General features: G+C 45.1%; 2 protein-coding genes across 3 annotated transcripts in view; one reads left to right on the top strand and one right to left on the bottom strand.

Moving 5' to 3' along the window:
* Positions 1-21,731, bottom strand: part of MTOR (mechanistic target of rapamycin kinase) — a 120,922-nt gene that overhangs the window by 60,871 nt on the left and 38,320 nt on the right. For both annotated transcript variants that reach the window (XM_065935765.1, XM_065935766.1), the window contains 4 exons: positions 20,846-20,992; positions 16,471-16,613; positions 13,393-13,555; positions 13,133-13,278 (listed from right to left, as the gene is read on the bottom strand). In XM_065935765.1, coding sequence (XP_065791837.1) covers positions 13,133-13,278; positions 13,393-13,555; positions 16,471-16,613; positions 20,846-20,992 — 599 coding nt within the window. The remainder of the gene's footprint in view (positions 1-13,132; positions 13,279-13,392; positions 13,556-16,470; positions 16,614-20,845; positions 20,993-21,731) is intronic.
* Positions 1,246-7,229, top strand: ANGPTL7 (angiopoietin like 7). Its single transcript, XM_065936793.1, has 5 exons — positions 1,246-1,884; positions 4,158-4,258; positions 4,837-5,031; positions 5,715-5,913; positions 6,119-7,229. The coding sequence occupies exons 1-5, from the start codon at positions 1,515-1,517 to the stop codon at positions 6,286-6,288; spliced, it is 1,035 nt and encodes a 344-aa protein (XP_065792865.1). The 5' UTR covers positions 1,246-1,514; the 3' UTR covers positions 6,289-7,229.

The raw sequence follows: 21,731 nt of genomic DNA, 5'->3' as shown, positions 1-21,731 counted from the left end.
CTGACTAGAAAAGGGCTCTGGGCGTTACGGCAGGAAGGAGGGCCTGAGGCCAGACCTCACGCTCGTGTGTGAAGGGGCCACACGGAATAGCCACAGAACACACAAGAACTGTACCTGGAAATGATAAGCGTATGTTCCAAAGACAGTTACCATGTACACAGAGAGGGACCTTTGTTTACATTCTTAGTGAAAAGCTCATTTTAAAGATTTAAAATGTGCTGAAAACCCAGTCTTTTCCCCCATCTGTTTTCAAAGGAGGAATTTCCTTTAAATATAGGACATGAAAAATTATAATATCCCCATTTTCAGGGATATAGATCATATATAATGAATCTGCAAACCATATTCCACAGGAAAAGGGAAATGAGACTCTAGATGTGCATTATTAGGCCATGGGGATTCTTTTCTCTACATTTTAACATACTTTCCAGGTTTAGAACCTGGGCTGTGGCTGGACCTGTTTCTTGCTCTGCCTGAAGACCACGGGCACGCGGATGCCCATGCAGGTACCAAGTCCTGTAGGGATCATGCCCTGCGTTTTTGCCCCACTGTCATCGCTGACACACCTGTGCCAAGAGGCTAACACTGGCCCACTCTTTATTGAAGGAGAAAGTATGTAAAAAGACAGACAACTGGGTAAACCCTGTGAGTACAAACTACAAAGTCCGTTTTCACTTCCTGAGAACTTTACTTTATCCTCCTATTTCTAAAGCTTTTTCTATGTTAGAAATATTCAAATGTGAGATGGCATTAGATCCTAGCCAAAAGAGGGTTTTGTAAAATACTGAATGCTGATCAGAGAAAGGAATAACCAGCCTTGTTAAAAGCACAGTCAGAAGGATGCCAAAATAGACTAGAGCCGTGTATAAACAGCATGGCTGCATTAATAGGTCTCCCGGGGTGAGTGGAGAGTCTTATCCCCACTCTCTTTGCCTACCTTGTGCTCACCCCGTGGTTATGTAACCTTTAGAATGGAATCTGGAAATTCTTCTGACCCTGCCCTGCTCACTGATAGAGCTGAGCCAGTGGCTGGCAGGGGCACAATCTAATAGGCAAAACTGGAAACACACGAACTCAGTCCTCTGGTCTCGGCCCAGAGACTGTGCAGGCAGGGAAAGAAAGACGCGCCCCTGTCTCTCCCCTCCCCTCCTCTGGCCTAAGTTTGCACTGACTTCACCCAACAGGCACCTGACCCTCCCAGATGAGCTGGGAGGGGCTAAAGCGCCATGCTCAGCCACGGTAAGGGTGGAGGTGCAGCAGCAAACGATATTTAAGATGCTCAGTTTGTTGAGCATTCAGACTTGGGAAGAAAAGCTACGGGCTACCCAACTGAGCTGCACTTTCGGAAACGCGAGTTTTGAGAAAGGCAAAGAAAGAGCAAGGAGAGAACAGCAAAGTGGTAAGTCCATCACGAGCGAAAGTCTTAGGTTCTAAACTGCTGCAGCTTTGTACACCTCAGCTGGGCATAACTAGGTTCCCCCGAGGAGAGCCTTCCTCACCCAGGCCCACGAAAGATGCTGAAAAAGACTCTCTCGGCCGTGGCGTGGCTCTGCATTTTCCTCGTGGCCTTTGTCAGCCACCCAGTTTGGCCACAGAAGCCCCCTAAGCGCAAGACCCAGGCAGAGCTCACTGCGGCCACCTGCTGTGAGGAGGCAAAGGCACTCCAGGCCCAGATTGCCAACCTGAGCAGCCTGCTGAGCGACCTGGGCAAGAAGCAGGAGAGGGACTGGGTCAGCGTGGTCATGCAGGTGATGGAGCTGGAAAGCAGCGCCAAGAGCATGGAGACGCGGCTCACTGAGGCTGAGAGCAAGTACTCCGAGATGAACAACCAGATTGGCATCATGCAGCTGCAGGCAGCCCAGACGGTCACCCAGACCTCAGCAGGTAAGGAGAACGCAGCCTCACACTGCTCACCACCTCCCCCTCACACAGCTGAGTGCCTCCCCTCTGCAGCCCTGCTTCTAGGTGATGTGGTCAGAACGCTCCCTGGGGTTTCTCGTGGAATTTAGTTTCTTGGGTACGTGCCACCGGCTCTGATTTCTCTTTTGCAAGGGCTTACAAAGTATTTGTTTTGATTTCTAAGATGCTGTAAATTTACCCAGGTCTCTCTTTACTCCTGCAATGTTTCGGCATATTGAAAGTATGAATCGCACATCCTGGAGCACAAAGAGATCAGGTGGTCTGCCCAGAGTCACACAGCCAAGTCTTAGAAACAGAGCTCATGTATTGACGATCAGTCCATTTCCTAGTCCAGAGCTGACCGGCTGTCCCCTCGGTCCCAAGGAAGTAGGAATGGACACCAAAATCATAACATCTCTAGAAGCAAAGTTTTACCAAAAACAGTTTTCTCAGGTTCCTGGGCTTTAGTGGGCTGGGCAATAATGGAACTTGGCTGTCCTATTGGCCAATCTCACTCTTCTCATTGGCTCAGAATTAAGGTGCACAGACATTGCCCAGGGCATCTAAGGAGTCCTTTGTGTTCAAAAAGGACTGGTTCCTCAAGGTTCCTCAATTCTGCATTTCCATTTTTTTCTTCCCCACAATCTTAAAATTGTCCCCAGTCATACAGGAAAATGCAATGCTGAAATTTCCATTTTTCAGTAGGCCCCAAATAAGATACGTTTACTACTCTTTTCTTGTGCAAAACAATTCTTGGTTTCTAGTTAGCTTGGCTCAGACAGGCCAGGTGAATTTACTGTTTAGACAGAAATTTGGTTTTCTGAAAATATCAGCAAATTATTAGTTACAAGGAGCAGAGTCTATAGATATGTCATTTCTTACTGACACAAGAACAGAGTAAGTCACTGGTAATCCTTAGTTCAAATGAAGAAAAAGTTTTAACTGGAAATTAAGCCTAAAAATTTTGTGTAAATCATTTTCTCAGTATGTACTTCCTGACCCTCAGCTTGGGATAAGAAAGGTATGTTCAGGCCATTTTTCAGACAAGTGAGTCCTGATTTGGGTCTGGGAGATGAAACAGATACATAGGTGACCAGGGAAGGCAGAGGAACCTGACCTGTACCACCTCCAAACAGGTCAAGGAGCTTCTTGGGTGTCAAGTGCAGCTCCCTTGCCAGGCCTCATCCTCCTACTGCCCAGGCCCTCATTCCTTACTTCCCTTCTCTACTAGCAGGTGTGGGGGCACCTTTACACTCTGTAAGGAGTTAGCCTCTTAGAGAGCAGTAACAGGAAGTGAAGAACTCCGATGGTGAAGACAAGGGTTTCCCATTTCCCCTCTGCAAAGCACTCTGCCTCAAACAATTCCCTCTGTGGAAGAGTCACCATCTGCCAACTGTGTCCTCTTCTCGAAGGCTGAGTGCACTGATCACCAAGAAAAGAACTCCCAGACAGAAAGGCAGGGAGCATCTCCTGGCCAGGCAAGAGTTTCTGCTTTCTGATCCTATCTGCAGAGGCTGTCCCTTTCACAGTGCTCTATGATATTCAGAACAGGAGACACAATCCATTATAAAGCACTAGCCCCCAGGGCAATTGAGGAAACGTTAAAATCAACCCCAGAGAGAAAGCCAGCTTGCCCAAAGCTCTCATTTCCTTGTTTTAATAACAGTGCCAGGGGAAGGCCTGCAGGGGTTCCTTAGACTGTCTGCATTTTCATTTGTCTAGCAGTGTTGGATTAAGGTGGAGAAGATAAAATTATAAATCTCTGCTAATAAGGGACCTGGTAAGCAGTAGCCATTACCTCTGAAAAACAACAAAAGAGAAACAATAAAACCAAACCCTCCCATATCCTCATGACTTATCTGGGAATAGAGGTTTGCTGTCCCAGAAGTTGAATCCATTAAACAGTAGCATCTGTTAGTGGCCCTCACGCATTGTAACGACCCTAGAATTCATGCCCTAGAACCACAGCAGGATAATTTACTTCAGCACAAACCTTAAGCTTGTTTGTACTGTTGTGCAACTCAGGTGAAGGGCTTCTCTACCTCTCAGCCCTATCACCAGTGAGGCCAACGCACGCCTATCCCAGACCTCCTGATATCCATGTCTCCCAAGTCTGGACGCTGCGCAGGAATGAACACTCCTATGAATTTCGTGGTAGAAGGAAGTCTCCCTTTTAAACTTTCAGTGTAAATGTAGCAGGGGTGCGGCTAGCCCTGGAACCTGGGCCTGGACGCTCACCCTGTGGCTCACTCCTGCAGATGCCATCTACGACTGCTCATCCCTCTACCAGAAGAACTACCGCATCTCTGGAGTATATAAGCTTCCTCCCGACGACTTCCTGGGCAGCCCTGAGCTGGAGGTGAGGCCATCACAGCCCACTGCCTGGGTTCTGTCATCTCTTTTCCACCCACTCAAAGGCTGGGGACGGCAAGGCTAGTCAGTCTAAAAAGCGGGAAGCTCAAGACAGGGACGCAAGCACACCAAATACTAGACAGTGATCTAAACACTCCATTTACAGGGGGAAAAAGTCCCGGCATCTGTTTGGCTCCTTCACACCACTACCAACTAAACACTAATCCTTCTGATGTGCTCAGATCACGTTCTCACCACAACCTACGTGCTGCGAAGTCTTGCCACGGCCCATGGCAGTTGCTCTTTAGAGTAGAAAACAGAGAATGTGTAGGGAGCATGTCAGAGGATCTGAATGCTTTCCCTTCAAACTCTGCATGCACTTGCTCTCATCCTCAGTTTTGATCTTTCTCAGCAAACCGCCAGCCTGCCCAGCCTGCCAGTACTGGGGAGAATTACTACCCAGTGAGCCAGTGGCTGTGGAATGGCGTATGTCCATCAACTGGGGCAAGAGAAGGTGAGAGGCCATGCTCAGGCTCACGCTGCCTGTCCTGGCAGGTCCTGACCAGGGCGTCCCCTCCGTTCCAGGTGTTCTGTGACATGGAGACTTCAGGTGGCGGCTGGACCATCATTCAGAGACGGAAGAGTGGCCTCGTCTCCTTCTACCGGGACTGGAAGCAGTACAAGCAGGGCTTTGGCAGCATCCGTGGGGACTTCTGGCTGGGGAATGACCACATCCACCGGCTCTCCAGGCGGCCCACTCGGCTGCGCATGGAGATGCAGGTGAGCACGAGACGCGGTCCCCAGGACTGGACCAGGGCTGCCACACCCAACTCCGCACAACTCCGGGGGTGTCATTCCTACTCCTTTCCACCGTCAGCTGGGATACTTGCTATGGTGGTTTTCCTGCAGGTTGCAGTACAGTTGAGGAAGAATAGGTTTTTTTTTTTAACTCCTGTATTTTTCACAGAAGTGAGGCTGCAGGTACAGGAGAGGCCAGACTCAGGCCAGAGCAGAGGAATCCAACAGTCAGCTGGGCTCAAACACTGGTCCCTGCCCTGGCCTGGGGTATCAGGACCTCTGCAAGCAAACCGTATTGGTGTCAGTTGGTGATCTTCCTTAAAGGCCCTGAAGCGTCACTATATTCTCAAGTTACTCTTATGACACCCCAGAGTAGGATACAGCAAAACTCAGGTCTACACTTCACAGACAGAGGAAGAGAGAATGAAGGGGAAGAGAAAGAGAGACTAATCAAGCTATATGGGGACTTAGGAGGGAAGTCTGATCTAGGACTCTTGCTGTCTGATCCCCAGGTTAGTGTGTTAAACCAGAGACAGACAAGTAAAGTCTTGCTACGTTCCCTGCAGTGAGAAGACGGATGGCTGTAGCTGGAGAGAGAGAAGAGGGGCAGGGTGGTATGACAGGAGGCCCTGCCAGTTTTTCTAAGGCTCTGCCTCCCCTGACAGGACTGGGAGGGCAATACGCGCTATGCCGAGTACAGCCACTTTGTTCTGGGCAACGAACTCAACAGCTACCGCCTCTTCCTGGGGAACTACAGTGGCGACGTGGGGAATGATGCCCTCATCTATCACAACAACACAGCCTTCAGCACCAAGGACAAGGACAACGACAACTGCTTGGACAAGTGCGCCCAGCTCCGCAAAGGTGAGAGTCCTGGTCTGGAGGGGGGAGTTCAGAGGCAGGGCCACAGTCCTGCTGGAGGAGAAAGAGTGGATTTTCAGCTGCACAGTCAATTTTCTGGCTTTGTACTCCTTTGTGACACTGACCCTAATGGCTTCAGGACATCCCTGCTGCCCAGGGTGTCAGTGGTCTCTGAGGACACTGGAGCACTGACTGTTTCCCGTCGCAGGTGGATACTGGTACAACTGCTGCACAGACTCCAACCTCAATGGCGTCTACTACCGCCTTGGGGAGCACAACAAGCACCTGGATGGCATCACCTGGTACGGCTGGCACGGCTCCAGCTACTCCCTCAAACGAGTGGAGATGAAAATCCGCCCGGAAGACTTCCAGCCATAAAAAGGGGACTGTTCTAGAGGAGGACTGGAGGAACCGGAGGCTGGGAAAAGGGCAGAGGAGGAGAGGGAGGGAGTCTAGAAAGGGGAGGGATGGGAAGTGGTCCATCATCTTCAAGGAGAGGGAGAGTTTCTTAGGAGGACAAGACTGTGCTGAGGATGTTAAAGATAGTGGGAGGAAGTATTTAAACGCAACAGGTCCAGACACACACTTCTCAGGGGGCTGGCCTGAGGGGGTTCCCTGCCTGTCCTGACATAGCAGCAGCTTCTTTTTTCCACACAATTTTTCTGTGGAGGAAAAATAACTGTGAGTTCATTTTAGCCATTTTCCCTGAGGCCGAGGTGATGTGAGGGCAGAAAATGAACCGTATTACTTTGACTTTCTTGGGTGTTAGAGAAAGGAGTGAAGTGGGTGGTGGGGGCGAGGGGCTTCCATTTTTAAACCCAATGAAACTACCTTCAGTCTACACACTTTTTTTTTTTAAAGACAAAAACTGTTTGGCTGGAGGTGAATGGACCTAGGCTGGAATTGACCGGAGGAGGCGCCAGGGTTCTGGGCCTTGCACTGGTCTCTGAGCACCTCCCCTGCTCAGCCTCGATCAGGCACAGCACTGAGAGACACGGAGTAAGCCCAGTGGTGGCAGGAGCTCAACTGGAGGGGAACATAAGTCCCTGTGGACGCTCACACAAAACTGACTTAAAATTTCTCAGTCAATACAGATACATCTATTTTTATCTACTTTATGAGAAAAGGGATCAAAAAGCTTCCTCTTTTATCTCATCTATAAAAAAATGGCCGAAACAGGAAGGTAAATGGCACCATGGTTAAGAAATAATTCATGCTGCATATAAATAAGCATTTTGCTCTGTAAAAATAAAATACTGTAGTTTGTTTTCAATGTTCAGTTTTTTTCTTCCTTCTACAATAAACTCTTTTAAATTGTGTTCCTTTTAAAATGATTACTATTACCACTGAGGGCATGGTGAAAAGTTTTAAGTAAAAAATCAGAATGAGCCATGAGAAAGAGACTCTGGGTGTGCTGCAGTCTTCAGGGAAACCCAGGGAGGAGCAGGAAGCCGAAGACGGAAAATCAAGGGAGAAAAAGGGCAGCAGGAGCTGGACGAGGTCAGGCTCTGGTCTACCCCCCTGACCCCCACAGAGGCCAGGGCCACTGCCTGGCTTCAAGATATTCTGCAAAGCAACACTCCTACTTTCTACCTGAGCTAACTTATATACACAGACGGAAAAAAATATCTTTAGTCTTAAGAGACGCCAAATAATTTTGACCTTCAGGAAGTAATTTTTCTTTCCCAAAAAGAACCATTCTCTTGAACCAGTCAGGGTAAGGTAAGCATAATTCTCTAACTCACTATTTTCTAATGTACCTAGGGTCCTTTGATTGTTGGGAACCCACTTGACCTTAAAACCAAGATCATCAGGATTTTCAAAGAAGTAAAGTGAGTAGAGAATAAGTATACTGAAGCAGGGCTTCCCATGGGACAGGCAGTCAGACAGACACTTCCTGAAGCAGGCAAGGGATCTGAGATGCTCAGAAGCGGGCACAGTACTGCTTGGAGAGAGGAGAAAACGATTAGAAGGAGATGAAGAGAAGGAAGAGTACAAGATGCTTAGGGCAGAAGTAGCTAGTTATTCTCTCTCATGAACTATATACCCCACAACTAAAGAAAACGGAAGCTCTAGGCAACAAGAACTAAAATAAGTAAGTGGGACTACCTCAAACTAAAACGCTTCTGCACAGCAAGAGAAGCAATCAAAAAACTGAAAAGACAATCTACAGAACAGGAAGAAAATATCTGTAAACCATAATACTTGGGTTAATGTTTAAAATATATAGAGAACTTACATGACTGAATAGCAAAAAAGCAAATAATCCAGTTTAAAAATGGGCAAAGGACCTAAACAGTTCATTTTTCCAAAGAAGATGTCCAAATGGCCAGTGGGTACATGACCAGGTGCTCAGCGTCACTAATCACCAGGGAAAGGCAAAGCATAACCACAGTGAGATACCAACTCACATCTGGGAGGATGATGATTATTAGAAAGACAAAAGATAGTAAGTGCTGGCAAGGAACTGGAGAAAAGGGAACTGTTTGTGGGAATGTAAATTGGAATAACCACTATACCAGTCTGGCAGTTTCTCAAGAAATTGAAAACAAAACTACCATGTGATTCAGCAATTTTTCACTTCTGGGTTCATATTCAAAGGAAACAAAATCACTATCTTGAAGAGATATCTGCACTCCCATGTTCACTGCAGTATTATCCACAATAGCTAAGAGACAGAAACAACCCCAAATGTACTTTGGGCTTTCCTGGTGGCTCAGTGGTAAAGAATCCACCTGTCAATGCAGGAGACATGGGTTCAATTCCTGATCCAAGAAGATCGCACATGCCGCAGAGCAACTAAGTCCATGTATCAGGACTATTGCGGGAGTGCTCTAGAGCCTGGGAGCCCCAACTACTGAAGCCCGTGCGCCCTAGAGCCTGAGCTCTGCAACAAGAGCAGCCACTGCAATGAGAAGTCTGCACACTGCCATGTAGATCAGCCCCAGCTTGCCACAACTAGAGAAAAGCCAGAACAGCAACAAAGACCCAGCACAGCCAAAAACAAATAAATACATAGCACGTGTGTGTGTAAATATATACACACATATATAATATGTACTATTATTCAGCCACAAAGAAAGAAATTCTTCCATTTGTGATAACATGGATGAATCTGGAGGGTATTAAGCTAAGTAAAATAAGACAGAGAAAGACAAATAACATATAGTATCACACATGCAAAATCATGTTTTTAAAAGTGATTTCATAAAAATAGAAACTAGAATGGTTGTTGTCAGGGGACAGGAGAATGGGGAAATGTGGAGATATAGGTCAAAGGGCACAAACTTTCAAGATGAGTAAGTTTCTAGGATCTAATGCACAGCATTAGATCTAATGCACTATAGCTAACAAAATAGTTTTGTATATCTGAAATCTGCTGAGAGTAGATCCTAAGCATTCTCACCACACATAAAAAAATCAGTCATGTGAGGTGGTTATGTTGATCTTAGTAATCATTCTATAATGCATATCAAATCATTATGGTATACATTTAAATACACACAATTATATTTGTCAATCATTCCTCAAGAAAGTTGGGGGGGACAAAGTCCCTATATTAATCAAAACCTATAGTTCTAAAAAAAAAAAACCTATAGTTCTTGAAATTGACTCATATTTATATAGATATGAAACTGAATAACTGAAATAAAAACCTTTTTGTGGCAAAGTTAATGTCAAAAACAAGTCACCGTAAAAAAAACAAAAACCAAAACACCAAAGCCCTAATTCAGCATCTGTGGTTTACCTCACCCTTCTGAGAAAATGTCTGAGAGATGAGAGAAAGCAGGTGGAAGGAAAACACACATTGTAACCCACAGAGGTGCAGGTTCTGACAGCAACAATCACTTTTAAAGCATCTTGTCTGGGGCAGGGTGACACGGATTCCAAGGACTTGAAGGTGAGCACAACACAGCCTCTACCTTCAAGAGGACAGAACTACAAAAAGGAGAGCTCAGCTCTCCTAAAGGTAAAGAGCACTGTGTTCTGACACACCCTACAGGGTGTGTGAGAGAAGGTACAAAGGGTGCGAAAGAGAACAGGACTGATGGGCAGTTGGCAGAGCTGATGCCAATTGAAAGCGCTGGAATTTTCTCAATCAGAAAATTTTCTTAAAATGGGATAACATGTCAGGGGCTGGGCAGTGAGAAAACCAGTTTTGATCAGACCCTCTCTTCTATTTCGGGTTGAGAAAGAGAAGCAGGTTCTGTGGACAGAATCTGCATCTCCCTGATGCACCCCCCAACCCTCCATTCATATTTTGAAGGTTAATTCCCAATGTGATGGCATTTGGAGATGGGAGCCTTTGGGAAGGGATTAGGCCATGAGTGTGGAGACCTCATGAAAGGGATTATTGCCTTTATAAAAAGACCCCAGGAGGACACACAGGGCAATCAACGACCCAGAAGAGGGTCTTGCCAGAACCCAACCATGCTGGCACCCTGATTTTGGACTTCCAAGCTTCTAGATTTTTCTAACTGTGAAAAATAAATGATGTTCAAGCTACCTGGCCTATGGTAATTCGTTACACAGTCCTAAATGAACCAAGAATGAGCAGGACACCAGATCTTATCCTAACGCTAATACGCCAAGTAAAAACTGTGCACATGTGTAAGTACCGGAGCACGTGTGTTTCAAAGTACCTAAATACTCATTTAACTCTCTGCTCCCCAAATAAGCAGTTATACTCACTGATAAATCCAGCTTTGAGAGGCTATCAGCCCCAGTTTGGGCTGACAGTTTGGGGATTACATGTGGATTTAATGTGTCCTGGAGCAGGTAAATAAAAATTTCAACAGGTAGGACGACAGATTGATCCAGTAGCAAGAGAACAGTACCGTCAGCACAGCACAACTTTTTATAACAAAAATAAAAACTAAGAATCAATTGTGCAAAGATGTTTCCGTGTACGATTAATCTGATTGCTTCAAAAAGAATTTAAGGCAGTTGACTCAAACATGTATGAAGTGAAGTGAAGTCGCTCAGTCATGTCTGACTCTTTGTGACCCCCTGGACTGTAGCCCACCAGGCTCCTCGGTCCATGGGATTTTCCATGCATGAATATTGGAGTGGGTTGCATTTCCTTTTCCAGGGGATCTTCCCGACCCAGGGATCGAACCCAGGTCTCCCTCATTGTAGGTAGACGTTTTACGGTCAGAGCTACTAAACTTTAAAATAAATGACAAATGCTGAAGAGAAAGTAACAGAAGGAAAAATAAAATTAGAGAAGGGAGGAGGGCAGTAGAAAAAACAGCTAAGATGTCTGCAATGTGATACAGGTGGGCCAGGAATTGAGCTTTGAGCTCTCTAGTAGCCACTGTGAGGAAGAGAACCCAACCTCTTACTGAACAGCAATGCCTCCAAGGCAAAACCAAAGTCATGGAGGAGGGTCTGGGCCCTGGGAGGAGTATCTGTGAGGACTGGGGTAGTGCTGAGAGCAACTTCTGAATAAGCAGCTTAAGGTTGTTTCTTAAAACTTTCTTCACTGAATATGACAGCATAATGTGGCAATGGTGCTGAGAAAAAGCAGTTATATAAATTCGGCAGGAAAAGCTACAAGTAGAAACAAAAAAGATGGGTACTGGGAAGACACAGGAAACCAACTGAAGGGCTGAGCTTAGCTCAACCTGAACCAGCTGAGCTGAACCAGACTTGGAACCAACCAGAGTGTAGAGGCCCAGGCTTCACTGGGACCAGAGGTTTTTGTTTGTTTTCTTAAAGCCAGTATCAATCTGCAAGGAATTCCAAAGATGTATTTTCAATTACTGGAGAAAGGAAATGGCAAGCCATTCCAGTCTTCTTGCCTGGGAAATCCCATAGACAGAGGAGCCTGGCGGGCTACAGTTCAGAGGATTGCAAAAGTCAGAACGACTCAGCGACTCAACAACATTTTCAATCATACTGGTTTTAAGAAGTTAAATGACCTTCTGGAACACTTTTCCAGGCCTCTAACTACATCTTCTACTACATATCTGCATAAACACTAATGCTTCAGTGATTGTCTCAAATATGGAAAAAACTGGGGGTTGGATGAGGGAAATTTCAGAGAGGTATCGAATAGAAAAAGGCAAGCAAGGAAATCAGTGTACAAAAACTAGTTACTTAATGTTGAGTCACAATATTCAGCTATGGGGTCTTCTTCCAGTTATGATGCAAGATTGCATTATATAAGCCAGAGATGGAAGGAAGGAAGGAAGGTGTCTTCTTCTGCCTAATTTGAAACTGAGGCCTACCCATAGGATGGCACATTTATAACCATTCCTGTGTGGTATTTTAGAAATCAGCATTCTCTCCAAGTCCAATTTATTTGGGCAAAAACACGCTTCTATCTCTATCTTTTTGGTCACTTTGTAAAGCACTCAAAGGAGCAGAGTTTAGCATCTACTCAAAAGCAGAGCTAGCAGAGAACTTGGTTATTTGATTATCCTTTCAAATGAAGGGAGCGCCACTCACAGCAGGCTGTTTCAGCTAAGTGGAGGTCCTGATTAGCTGCATGAGTTTTCCTAAACTATTTGTAGTGAAATAATCTACCATGTTAGCATTTACATGAAGATAATTAGATCTCGGAGTTAATATTCTTCGATAATCATTAGGGGAAGTAAACAATTCTCTAGGAGCTGTGGAGCTAACATTTAAGGCTGCTTGTAATTTCATAACAGTGAAAAATTTATTAAACAACCTATTTTTTCCATACCCAGAAGACTCAAAACCTTATGAGAGAACATAAGCAAATGAGAGGAAAAAACCACCGGATTTCAGACATGGCTCTGCCTTTTACATTTACAGCACTCCACGGAGGAAGGCTCAGGTACCAACATATTTAGTCAATAAAACCCTAGCCTGCCTGTGGGTTGTCTCTGAGGCACAGAAATCAGCTCCTACTCCCAAGCCAGAGAGCGCGGTCTAACCCAGACATAAAATCTATCTTACCTTGGCTGCTCTGGCCATAGAACTACTTTAGGCTGATTTCATCAGGACAAGTAAGCAGAGGTTGGAAAAGAACAGGAGCCCAGGTGTTAAGGGTCAACAGAAGTGACAATTCTGGCTAGAGTACCAGGAAAGGTCACCTGCAACCACAACTCATTTACACATGTGGCCAGACCCGACGGCAGATTTGACAGAGCAGAGGTCTCCAAGGGCCTCCAGGGAACTGGCACCAGGTAGTGAGAGAAGAGAGGTCATGTGAGATGCAGGCATCAAACAGAAAGGGTTTATGGCCTACCTGATGAGAGACTCGAGAATGGCAGGGGTGGGACCTTTCTGGAACTCCAGTTCTTTGTAGTGCAGTGCTTTGGCATATGCTCGGCACTTGGCAGCCCTCTCGCCCAGCAGGACAATGCCATTGTCATCTCTCAATGGCAGGGGGCCCTGGAGGAGAGCAGAACCCCACATCATAGGAAACAAATGGCAGACAGGCACAGGCAAGAGTGGGCTGTGCGGTACTTCCCCTCCTCCCACCAGCTGGTTCCCTGACAGGCTCACCTTGTCACTGTGTTCCATGAATTCAGCCAAATTTAAGAGGGTTTGTGTGACTTCTGCGATGTCCTGGGAGGTGAGGGCCAACTCGATGCTTCTGATGAGCTCATCCTGCTGGTCCTCATTCAGCTCAGACCAGCAGGACACAAACGCAGCATTGAAGAGATCCCTGAAGGCAAACAGGAGTGGAGACAAATGTTGGAAATGCTCCTCCTGCCTCTGACTGGTGCCAAAAAGCCACAACTTATCAAGCTACTCCTGGCACTGATAATGGTTGTATAGGCCAAGGCAGTCCAACAGAACTTGCTGGAAATGGTCTCTATCTTCCCCACCCAATATGGCAGCCACTGGTCAATGAGCACTTGAACAGTGATAAGTGTGACTAAGGAACTGAATTCTAAGTTTTAGTTACTTTTAATTAACCTAAACTGAAATACGCACATGTGGCTAGTGACTGTTCAGTTTTTCAATACAGGTCCAGGGAAAACTGTGGGGGCGGGATGGAGTGGGGAGAAAGAAGAGCAGAACAAAATGACTTGTCTCCACAGTGTCTGCATCACTCTTCTTCATTGGAGAGGATGAACAGAAAGGGACTTTTAACATAGAAGTTGACATAACAGATTCAGTTAACATTCATCTTCAAATGATTCTTGGGATGTTTCTTCTCAGGCAATGACCAAACTAAGATCATAAGTCGTAAAGGCAGCATCTGCTATTGCTTTTCAAAACATAAGCAGAACCCTTAGTTGGGTGGTCATAAACAAAGTGACAACAGAGCTTAAGAAACTAGAAGCATTAGAAAACAGAACCCAAATCTGTTAAGTCTTAAAACATTCCCTAAGCCAAACCTCTAACAGCTGGGGCCTCAGGAAGACCCGGGAACAGAGGTACCATTCCCAGAATCACAAAGACGATTTAAGATCACTACAGCACCACTCGGGTGGACACATTTGCTACCCGACATCTGGACTTCAATCTTGACCCTCTCCTTTTTGGCGAATGTGTGGAGAGGGAGTTGGAAACTACAGGATATGCCTGTATAATGTATGAGCTTAAGCACCTGATGCCTATACATCTATTTTTATTTACATACTTAAAAGGTTAGGTCAGTTTGATATATACATAATTTTGGAATCTGATGAAAGAAAACAAAATCTGAAATTCATAGGGTAACATGAAGACCAAAAGAAGTCCCGTGTACATTAAGAAGTAAGCTTTCTGATCTAGTCCAAGGCTACGATGGCTCCCAAATGAACATGCTTGGCATTAAGGGGACAGACACATATGTGTGTATTTATCACAAACCTCTTTTGGACTGAGGATGTGCTCAAAAAGGACTTGGAGCAGACGAGAGGAAACACTATTTCTGCATGTTATGGAAATAGAGAATGTGAAATCTGCACACAGGGACACTTTTCAAACAGAGACTCCTTAAGAACAATTTTTTTTAAGCATTAAAAAGTATTTGAAAGAAATCAGATCAAATCAAATCAGATTTGAACCAAATTATGGCATCCAAGTAGCTGTCTCAGGGACCATCTCTATTCCTGCGAAATACACTCCAAAGAGCAAACCAGTCGTGATGATGAAAGTGAAATGGAATACTTCACTTTTTTGGTCCCTGCTAATGAAAAGATTGCTAATGAAATCATGCTTCATTATAAATAAGCACTGTCCATTGTAGAAAAACTTAGAAAATAAGGGAAAAAAAAGAAAATAATTGCTCCTTAAAACCTCCTAGAGATAATCATTGTATTACTTTATAATCTTTTTCCTATGTACACATATTTTTACTAGTTGAAATCCCACATTTGCACCACTTTGTATTCCATTTTATTCACTTACATTATACCATAAATCTTCTATATGTGTTATAACTTTCTATAAACTAAATTTTCAATGACTAAGAATCACTGTGTAAGGTTTATAGTATTTTTAAGGTAAATTCTATTTTCCAAAGATGGCTGCAGCACTAGCTCCTGTTCCACACATTCTTCTAGGATCTTTCCTGCTGCTGCTGCTGCTAAGTCACTTCAGTCGTGTCCGACTCTGTGCGACCCCATGGACAGCAGCCCACCAGGCCCCTCTGTCCCTGGGATTCTCCAGGCAAGAATACGGGAGTCGGTTGCCATTTCCTTCTCCAATGCATGCAGGCATGCTAAGTTACTTTAGTCATGACCCACTCTGCGCGACCCCACAGACAGCAGCCCACCAGGCTCCTCTGTCTACAGGATTCTCCAGGCAAGGATACTGGAGTGGGTTGCCATTTCCTTCTTCCACTCCCCTATAAAAAAGTGGCATCCACGTCTCCTCTCCTTGAGCCTGAGTGGGTCTTTGTGACTTCTTTTGACAACAGAATGGGGCAGAAGTGACACTTCATGACCTCCAAGGCAGGTTGTACAAGCACTGTGCACTTCTCTGTCAGTCCCTTGCGGACGCTCACTCCTGAATTAAGACAGTATTCTGTGAGGAAGCCGGAGCAACCCATGGAGCAGTCCACATGGAGAGGAACCAAGGCCCCGGCCAGGGCAGAACCTTTGACCAACTGTCAGCCCCAACTTGGCAGATGTATGAATGCACCATCTTGGAAGTCGACCTTCTAGCCCCGGACTAATACCCCTGCTGACACTGGGTGGGCCAGAGACAAACTGTTCCCACAAGTCCTGCCCAAACTGCAGATTTGTGAGTAGAATAAATAATTATAGATGACTATTGTTTTACATCACTAAGACTTGGGGACTTATGATGCAGTCATGTATAACTGGAACATCACTATTATTGGAAACAGGTTATAGTAAACTATTACACAGCTGTTTTCAGAGTTATAAATGACTTTGTAATTAAAATTTTGGACCTAAATCTACTAATGAAAGGTCTATTAGCAAGGTTAAGATGGATCCTCTTCCTATAATAAGAGCTTGTTCAATTTGCCTTTTTATTTTTTACCCCAGAAGTTAACAAAATTAAAAATACCTTTTTACTCTTACTGCTAATAAAAACTAATTCTTATATATTGTTTTCTACAGGCTGGTCCTCTTGATCACAATGTGAAGCTGGGAAGAAGGGAGCCCTGACACACCGCACCTGGCCATCGGGTTGTAGGCCTGTGCCAGGGCCCAGCAGGAGCGCAGGGAGGGTGACGAGGAGTCCTTCAGCAGCTCCAGGCTCAGCCGCCGCAGCCATTCCAACCAATCATCTTTGGAGACCCTTCTGGCAGCTCCCCAGGCCTATACACCACAGGCGACAAAGGAAAACTGTCAGCTGTGAGGGCCTATTCTAAGGAGCCCTCGCTGATCTAAAGATTATCCCACTTCTTTGGTTTATACAATTATACCTCTCATGACAAAACTCCCTGAGTACAAATACAAAAGAGTAATATTTAATTAAAGTCATAAAACAAAAGCAGCAACCTCTGGAATATAACACAATATAGAGAACGCCTGTTTTACAACTCATTTGTGCTCGACTGTCCGCCAGGCAGAGAGCTCCACAGCCCCTGTGGATGGGGACCGTCACACGCAGAATGGCCTCCAGCAGTGTTGGAAGGGCCCAGGGCACCCTGCAGTGGGACACTGGCTCATCTGACAGCGCAGTCACACAGCGAGAGGGGAAAAGCTCAGATCTGCACCATTATCAATAGTGTGACAAAGCCCAGAGGACACAGCACTGTGTTGGAATGAGACAAAAGGAGCTGAACAGGTAGAACTTTTACTTTGCAGTTAATCCCCTTCAATTTTCCTCAAAACTCTGAGCTCTCCTGGCACCAAGAGTTATTAGCAGGGACAGCTTAGGGAGGTGGATGGAAAGACTCAGGCCCTGGGGCTGGGTAATGAAGGGTACTGGTCAGCAGCCACACTCTGTGGAGCTCCGCAACTTGAGTTCAAATCCCAGTTATGTAATGTATTGGGTGCCTGGTCTTGGGCAAGTTACTTAATTTTTCTGTGCCTCAGTTTCCTCCTCTGTAAAGTGTGGATAACAGTCCCCACCTCAGAAGGTGTTTTAAGGATTAACTAAGTTAATACGTGTAACGGACTTTGCACAGCGAGCAGCACAAGTTAGTGCTCTATGTGTGAGTGCCTGCTACTCTGAAGTCAGAAACACCTGGCTGGAATCTTGGTTCTGCCATTCAGCTGCTGAAGAAACTCTGGGCAAACTACTTGTATGTGGCACCTGAGTCTTAAGTCTTCCTCATCCAGGAAAAATGCATCTAAAGGGTCTAGCTGGAATAACGAGCAAAACATTGTTGCTCTTATTATCAAAATGACTTCTCTCTGAATTGGCCTAGCCCTAATTACTAAATCTCTAACTTCTAAAATATATTCTTAAAAGATTTTTCTGGCCAAACAGACAGGTTGATCCTCCCTAAACGAAGGGAGGATCAGATAAGTTAGAGCAGAAGTTCTCAAGGGAAGTCATCCAGGGAGTGAAAGAGACCTGTGTGTGCTACATCACCTGACCACCACTGACCCAACCCATCACCCCCCTGGGATGAAACGGAAGTCTGCTGTAGCTTTTGATGAGTTACCAATAAGTGACAGTACATAAACTATTACTGTAAGTCAAAAACTGAAGTAGAGATACTGTAAAAGACAGCTTAAAAATTTATGTGGATTCTCACTGACACAATGAGAATTCCTGAACTAGAAAGAAGAGTGACACTAGATGCCAAAGACTTTTAGACCTTATTCTGTGGAATGAAATGGGAACATCAAGTCCTTTTCAATTCACAGATTGCTCGTTTCCAGCCTAAACAGTGAGTCTCTGCATAGCAGCACTATATTACAAGATACTTAAAAGTCAGTCGTATACAAGGAAGTAGTACTAACATCTTTTGCCCTCTAAAGATGTGAGGCTGTTTGGGTGAGGCGAAGACAACGCAGCACAGTGGTTAAGGGACTGGTCTCTGGAGTCATACCTGGCTCATCTCCTTGGCTCCACCATCTACTGGCTGACATCGGGTAAATTTCTTAACCTTTCAGTGTCTCAAAGTCCACATCATAAAAGAGGGATGGTAATGATAGCACTGAACTCACATGGTTACTGTGAAGATTAAATGAATCAATACATATAAAGTGCTCACAACAGTGCCTGACACATGGGAAGTGCTCAACAAATGCAGACGGTGGTTATTGTGATCATTAACATTGGTACCATTTGATAAATGGTAGCAAATAGCTCTCCAAAAAATTTTGGCTTAGTGAACAACTGCACAGTCTATCAAACAGGATACGTGCCTCACAATGGCCTTTCCCCACTGCTTTGTAATTTAAAATAACCAACTCTCAATTCTCTGGGTTTTACAGCAGCTGCTGAAACTCCAGTCAGTTTCCTCTCATCATCCACCCTCTGCGGACTGCCTCATCTGGTAACACTGGTGCACGCTGATGGAACGCCAGCTTATTCATTTAGAAGGTAAGCCCGAATCAATTACCATAAGACAGGGAAGCAGCTGAAAATCTTGGAGGCAGGCTAGAGGTATATATAAATGGTTTTTATGTTTTCTGTACTATTAAATCCTCTATTAGCATAGCCAATAGAAGGGTGACTGAGGTGGCAAATTATTATTTTGAAAGCTGGTTAAAACTGACAAATATACTAATCCCTAGTTATCATCACATGAATACGTACAAGCACAATTTACTTTTAGATGAAATGAATCTGAGCGTTAGCTGTTAGGGTTTTTGAACTTGACCTATTCTTTCAGGTGAGACAAACTAAGATGCCTTCTTTTTCCTTTGGCAAAGGTTATACTTACTTTTTCCAAATCCTTGGTAAAAAGCAAAACTTCCTGGAAGCAAACTAGACCACTGGGGAATTTCCTAAAGTAAAGAAAATAAAGCCCTAAAGCAGGGTGGACAGCTGCCTGGCTGGAAGGACATTCTGCACCAAGGCAGGCTGAAAATATCTGGGTGGAAACATGCATCTGGCCTCCTTGTCCAGCCCCTCCCTCAAGGGTGAGGTGTGAGCATGGTGGCCTCAGCAACCACTTGGGAACGCCAGGTGTTGATGACCTTTCTCCTCGAGGTCTGGGACTAGCAGTTACAAAACACACACAGGAGAGCAACATCACTCCTGATCCAGGGGTATTTTACCACTTTCATCTTAAATCATCATACTTTTCTCAGCAGTGGTTACTTTGCAGTTGCCTATGTGAATAAAGGCTGATGTCAGGAGTAAAGGCCAGTGTTCAAAAGCTGTGTGTGAGCACATGCACACAGGTCTGTGTGCAAATCCTTATGGGCTTGGCCAAGAGACCAAGTCAGCTGGGACCAGCTCTGCCCAGTTCTTTACCTCTATCTGCTGCTACACAGAAGTGCAGCTGCCTTGGGTCAACTGGTAATAAAGGAAAGAAAACTATGCTGAAATCCAAACTGGGAGCTGCTTTCAGTCACCAGAAGTACTAAAGACTGATGCAAAATGTGGAAAATAAGCAAGTTGATAAATTTATTTAAAAGTCAGTGAAGTATATGATTACTCTGTTTAGATCCATCAGAGATACTTTGAAACTGCCTATTTGTAAGTGGATCACTGGTAGCATACGTGATGAGAAACTGGTTTTAGCCCAGGCTTTGGTCAGCACAGAGAATCCAGTACTAACCTGCATAGATCTAAACCCTTGCTACTCAAAAGTGTGGTCCCGTGGACCACTGATATCAGCCATTACCTGGGAGCTTGTTAGAAATGGAGACTATCAAGGCCTGAGCTTGAGCCTGAATCAGAACAAGCATTTTAACAAGTCCCCCAGCATGTGGTTAAGCCCAATGAGTCTGAGAAGTTTGTGAAAGACTGCTTTAAAGAGCCTGCATCAGTCTCAGTGCTAACTACAAGGCTGACTGGTTGTGTTCTATTCATGTAAAAAATTAGAATGCAAACTACAAGTTCCCCTGGACTTCCCTGGTGGCTCAGTGGTAAGGAATCCACCTGCCAATGCAGGAAACACAGGTTTGATCCCCAATCCGAAAAGATACCACGTGCTGTGGAGCAACTAAGCCCATGCACCACAACTACGGAGCCTATGCTTTAGAACTCAAGAGCCGCCACTACTAAGCTCACATGCCCTACAGCCCATGTTCCACAAGAGGAGAAGCCACTGCAATGAGAAGACTATGACCCACAACTAGAGAGGAGCACCTAGAGAAAAGCCCACACAGCAACAAAGACCAGCACAGCCAAAAATAAAATAATTAAATATAATTATTAAAAAAAAATAAGTTCCACTGCCAAAGCTCCAAGGGAACATAAAAGGACACCTTGTTCTTTACTCTCCTTATATTAAAAGATTGTATAATTCAGATACTCGGAGAAAGACAAAATAACCTAAGTTCATGGTATCTAGATTTTCAGAAAAATGCCTGGATTTGGTTATTTTAGACAGAAGATGGCAAGAGGTGAAAGTTTTGAACAAGTGAGAAGAGCAGGGCTCTCCTTTCCAAGTCCCCCCAGGACACAATGGACTTGCCTTTTGGAGGTTAATGGTGCTGACGTGCAGTTTCTTCATGGGCCCCGTTTCCACTGGTCCACTGGCTAAGGCATCACCTTGGCCACTCCTCAGCATTCGATGCTGATAAATCAGAGGGTCTTCCTCCTCATCAGCCAGGGTATACCCCTGCAATAAGAGTTTACAGAACACCTGTGACTCCAAGAGCTGCTCCAGATTAGAAAACACCCTTAAACCTCAGGCGGGTCCCACCTTTTGGAAGAGCCAGGATTTAGGTACGATTCCAGGGACAGACATAATGAATCATGAACGGGCTGTATTCTGCACTGAGACCAGCTTGTGTTGGTCAGTCCTGGCTGCTGACAAGCACTGACTTAGAAGTATGAGCATGCAACTGGCATGTGAGCAATAAACGCGATGAAGAGCTGGGGCAGCAAGGAGCTGCCTGTTTTTGTTAGGCCTAAGGGCTAAGGCTGGTTTCTACATTTTTTTAATGACTGAAAAAATAATTGAAAGAAGACTGATATTCTGCAACACATGAAAATTATTACGGAATCATATTTTGGTGTTCATAAATAGTTTTACTGGAATGCAACCTGGCTCATGTGCTTATGTATGCCTATGGCTGCTTCCAGGTGGCCGTGGCAGAGCTGAGTAGTTTCATCAGAGACCATCAAGCCTGCAAAGTTGAAAAAATGCACTATCTTGACAAAAGCTTGCCAATCCCTAGTTCAGAGCTAAAGGGCTTCCCCAGTGGCTCAGCGGTAAAGAATCTGCCCGCAATACAGGAGCCTCAGGAGACTTGGGTTCAATCCTTGGGTCGGGAAGATCCCCTGGAGGAGGGCGTGGTAACCCACTCTAGTATTCTTGCCTGGAGAATCCCATGGACAGAGGTGCCTGGTGGGTT

This window comes from Muntiacus reevesi, chromosome 5 (genome assembly GCF_963930625.1).
Source record: "Muntiacus reevesi chromosome 5, mMunRee1.1, whole genome shotgun sequence".
Taxonomy (NCBI): Eukaryota; Metazoa; Chordata; class Mammalia; order Artiodactyla; family Cervidae; genus Muntiacus; species Muntiacus reevesi.
This window is presented reverse-complemented; position numbering and strand designations above follow the sequence as displayed.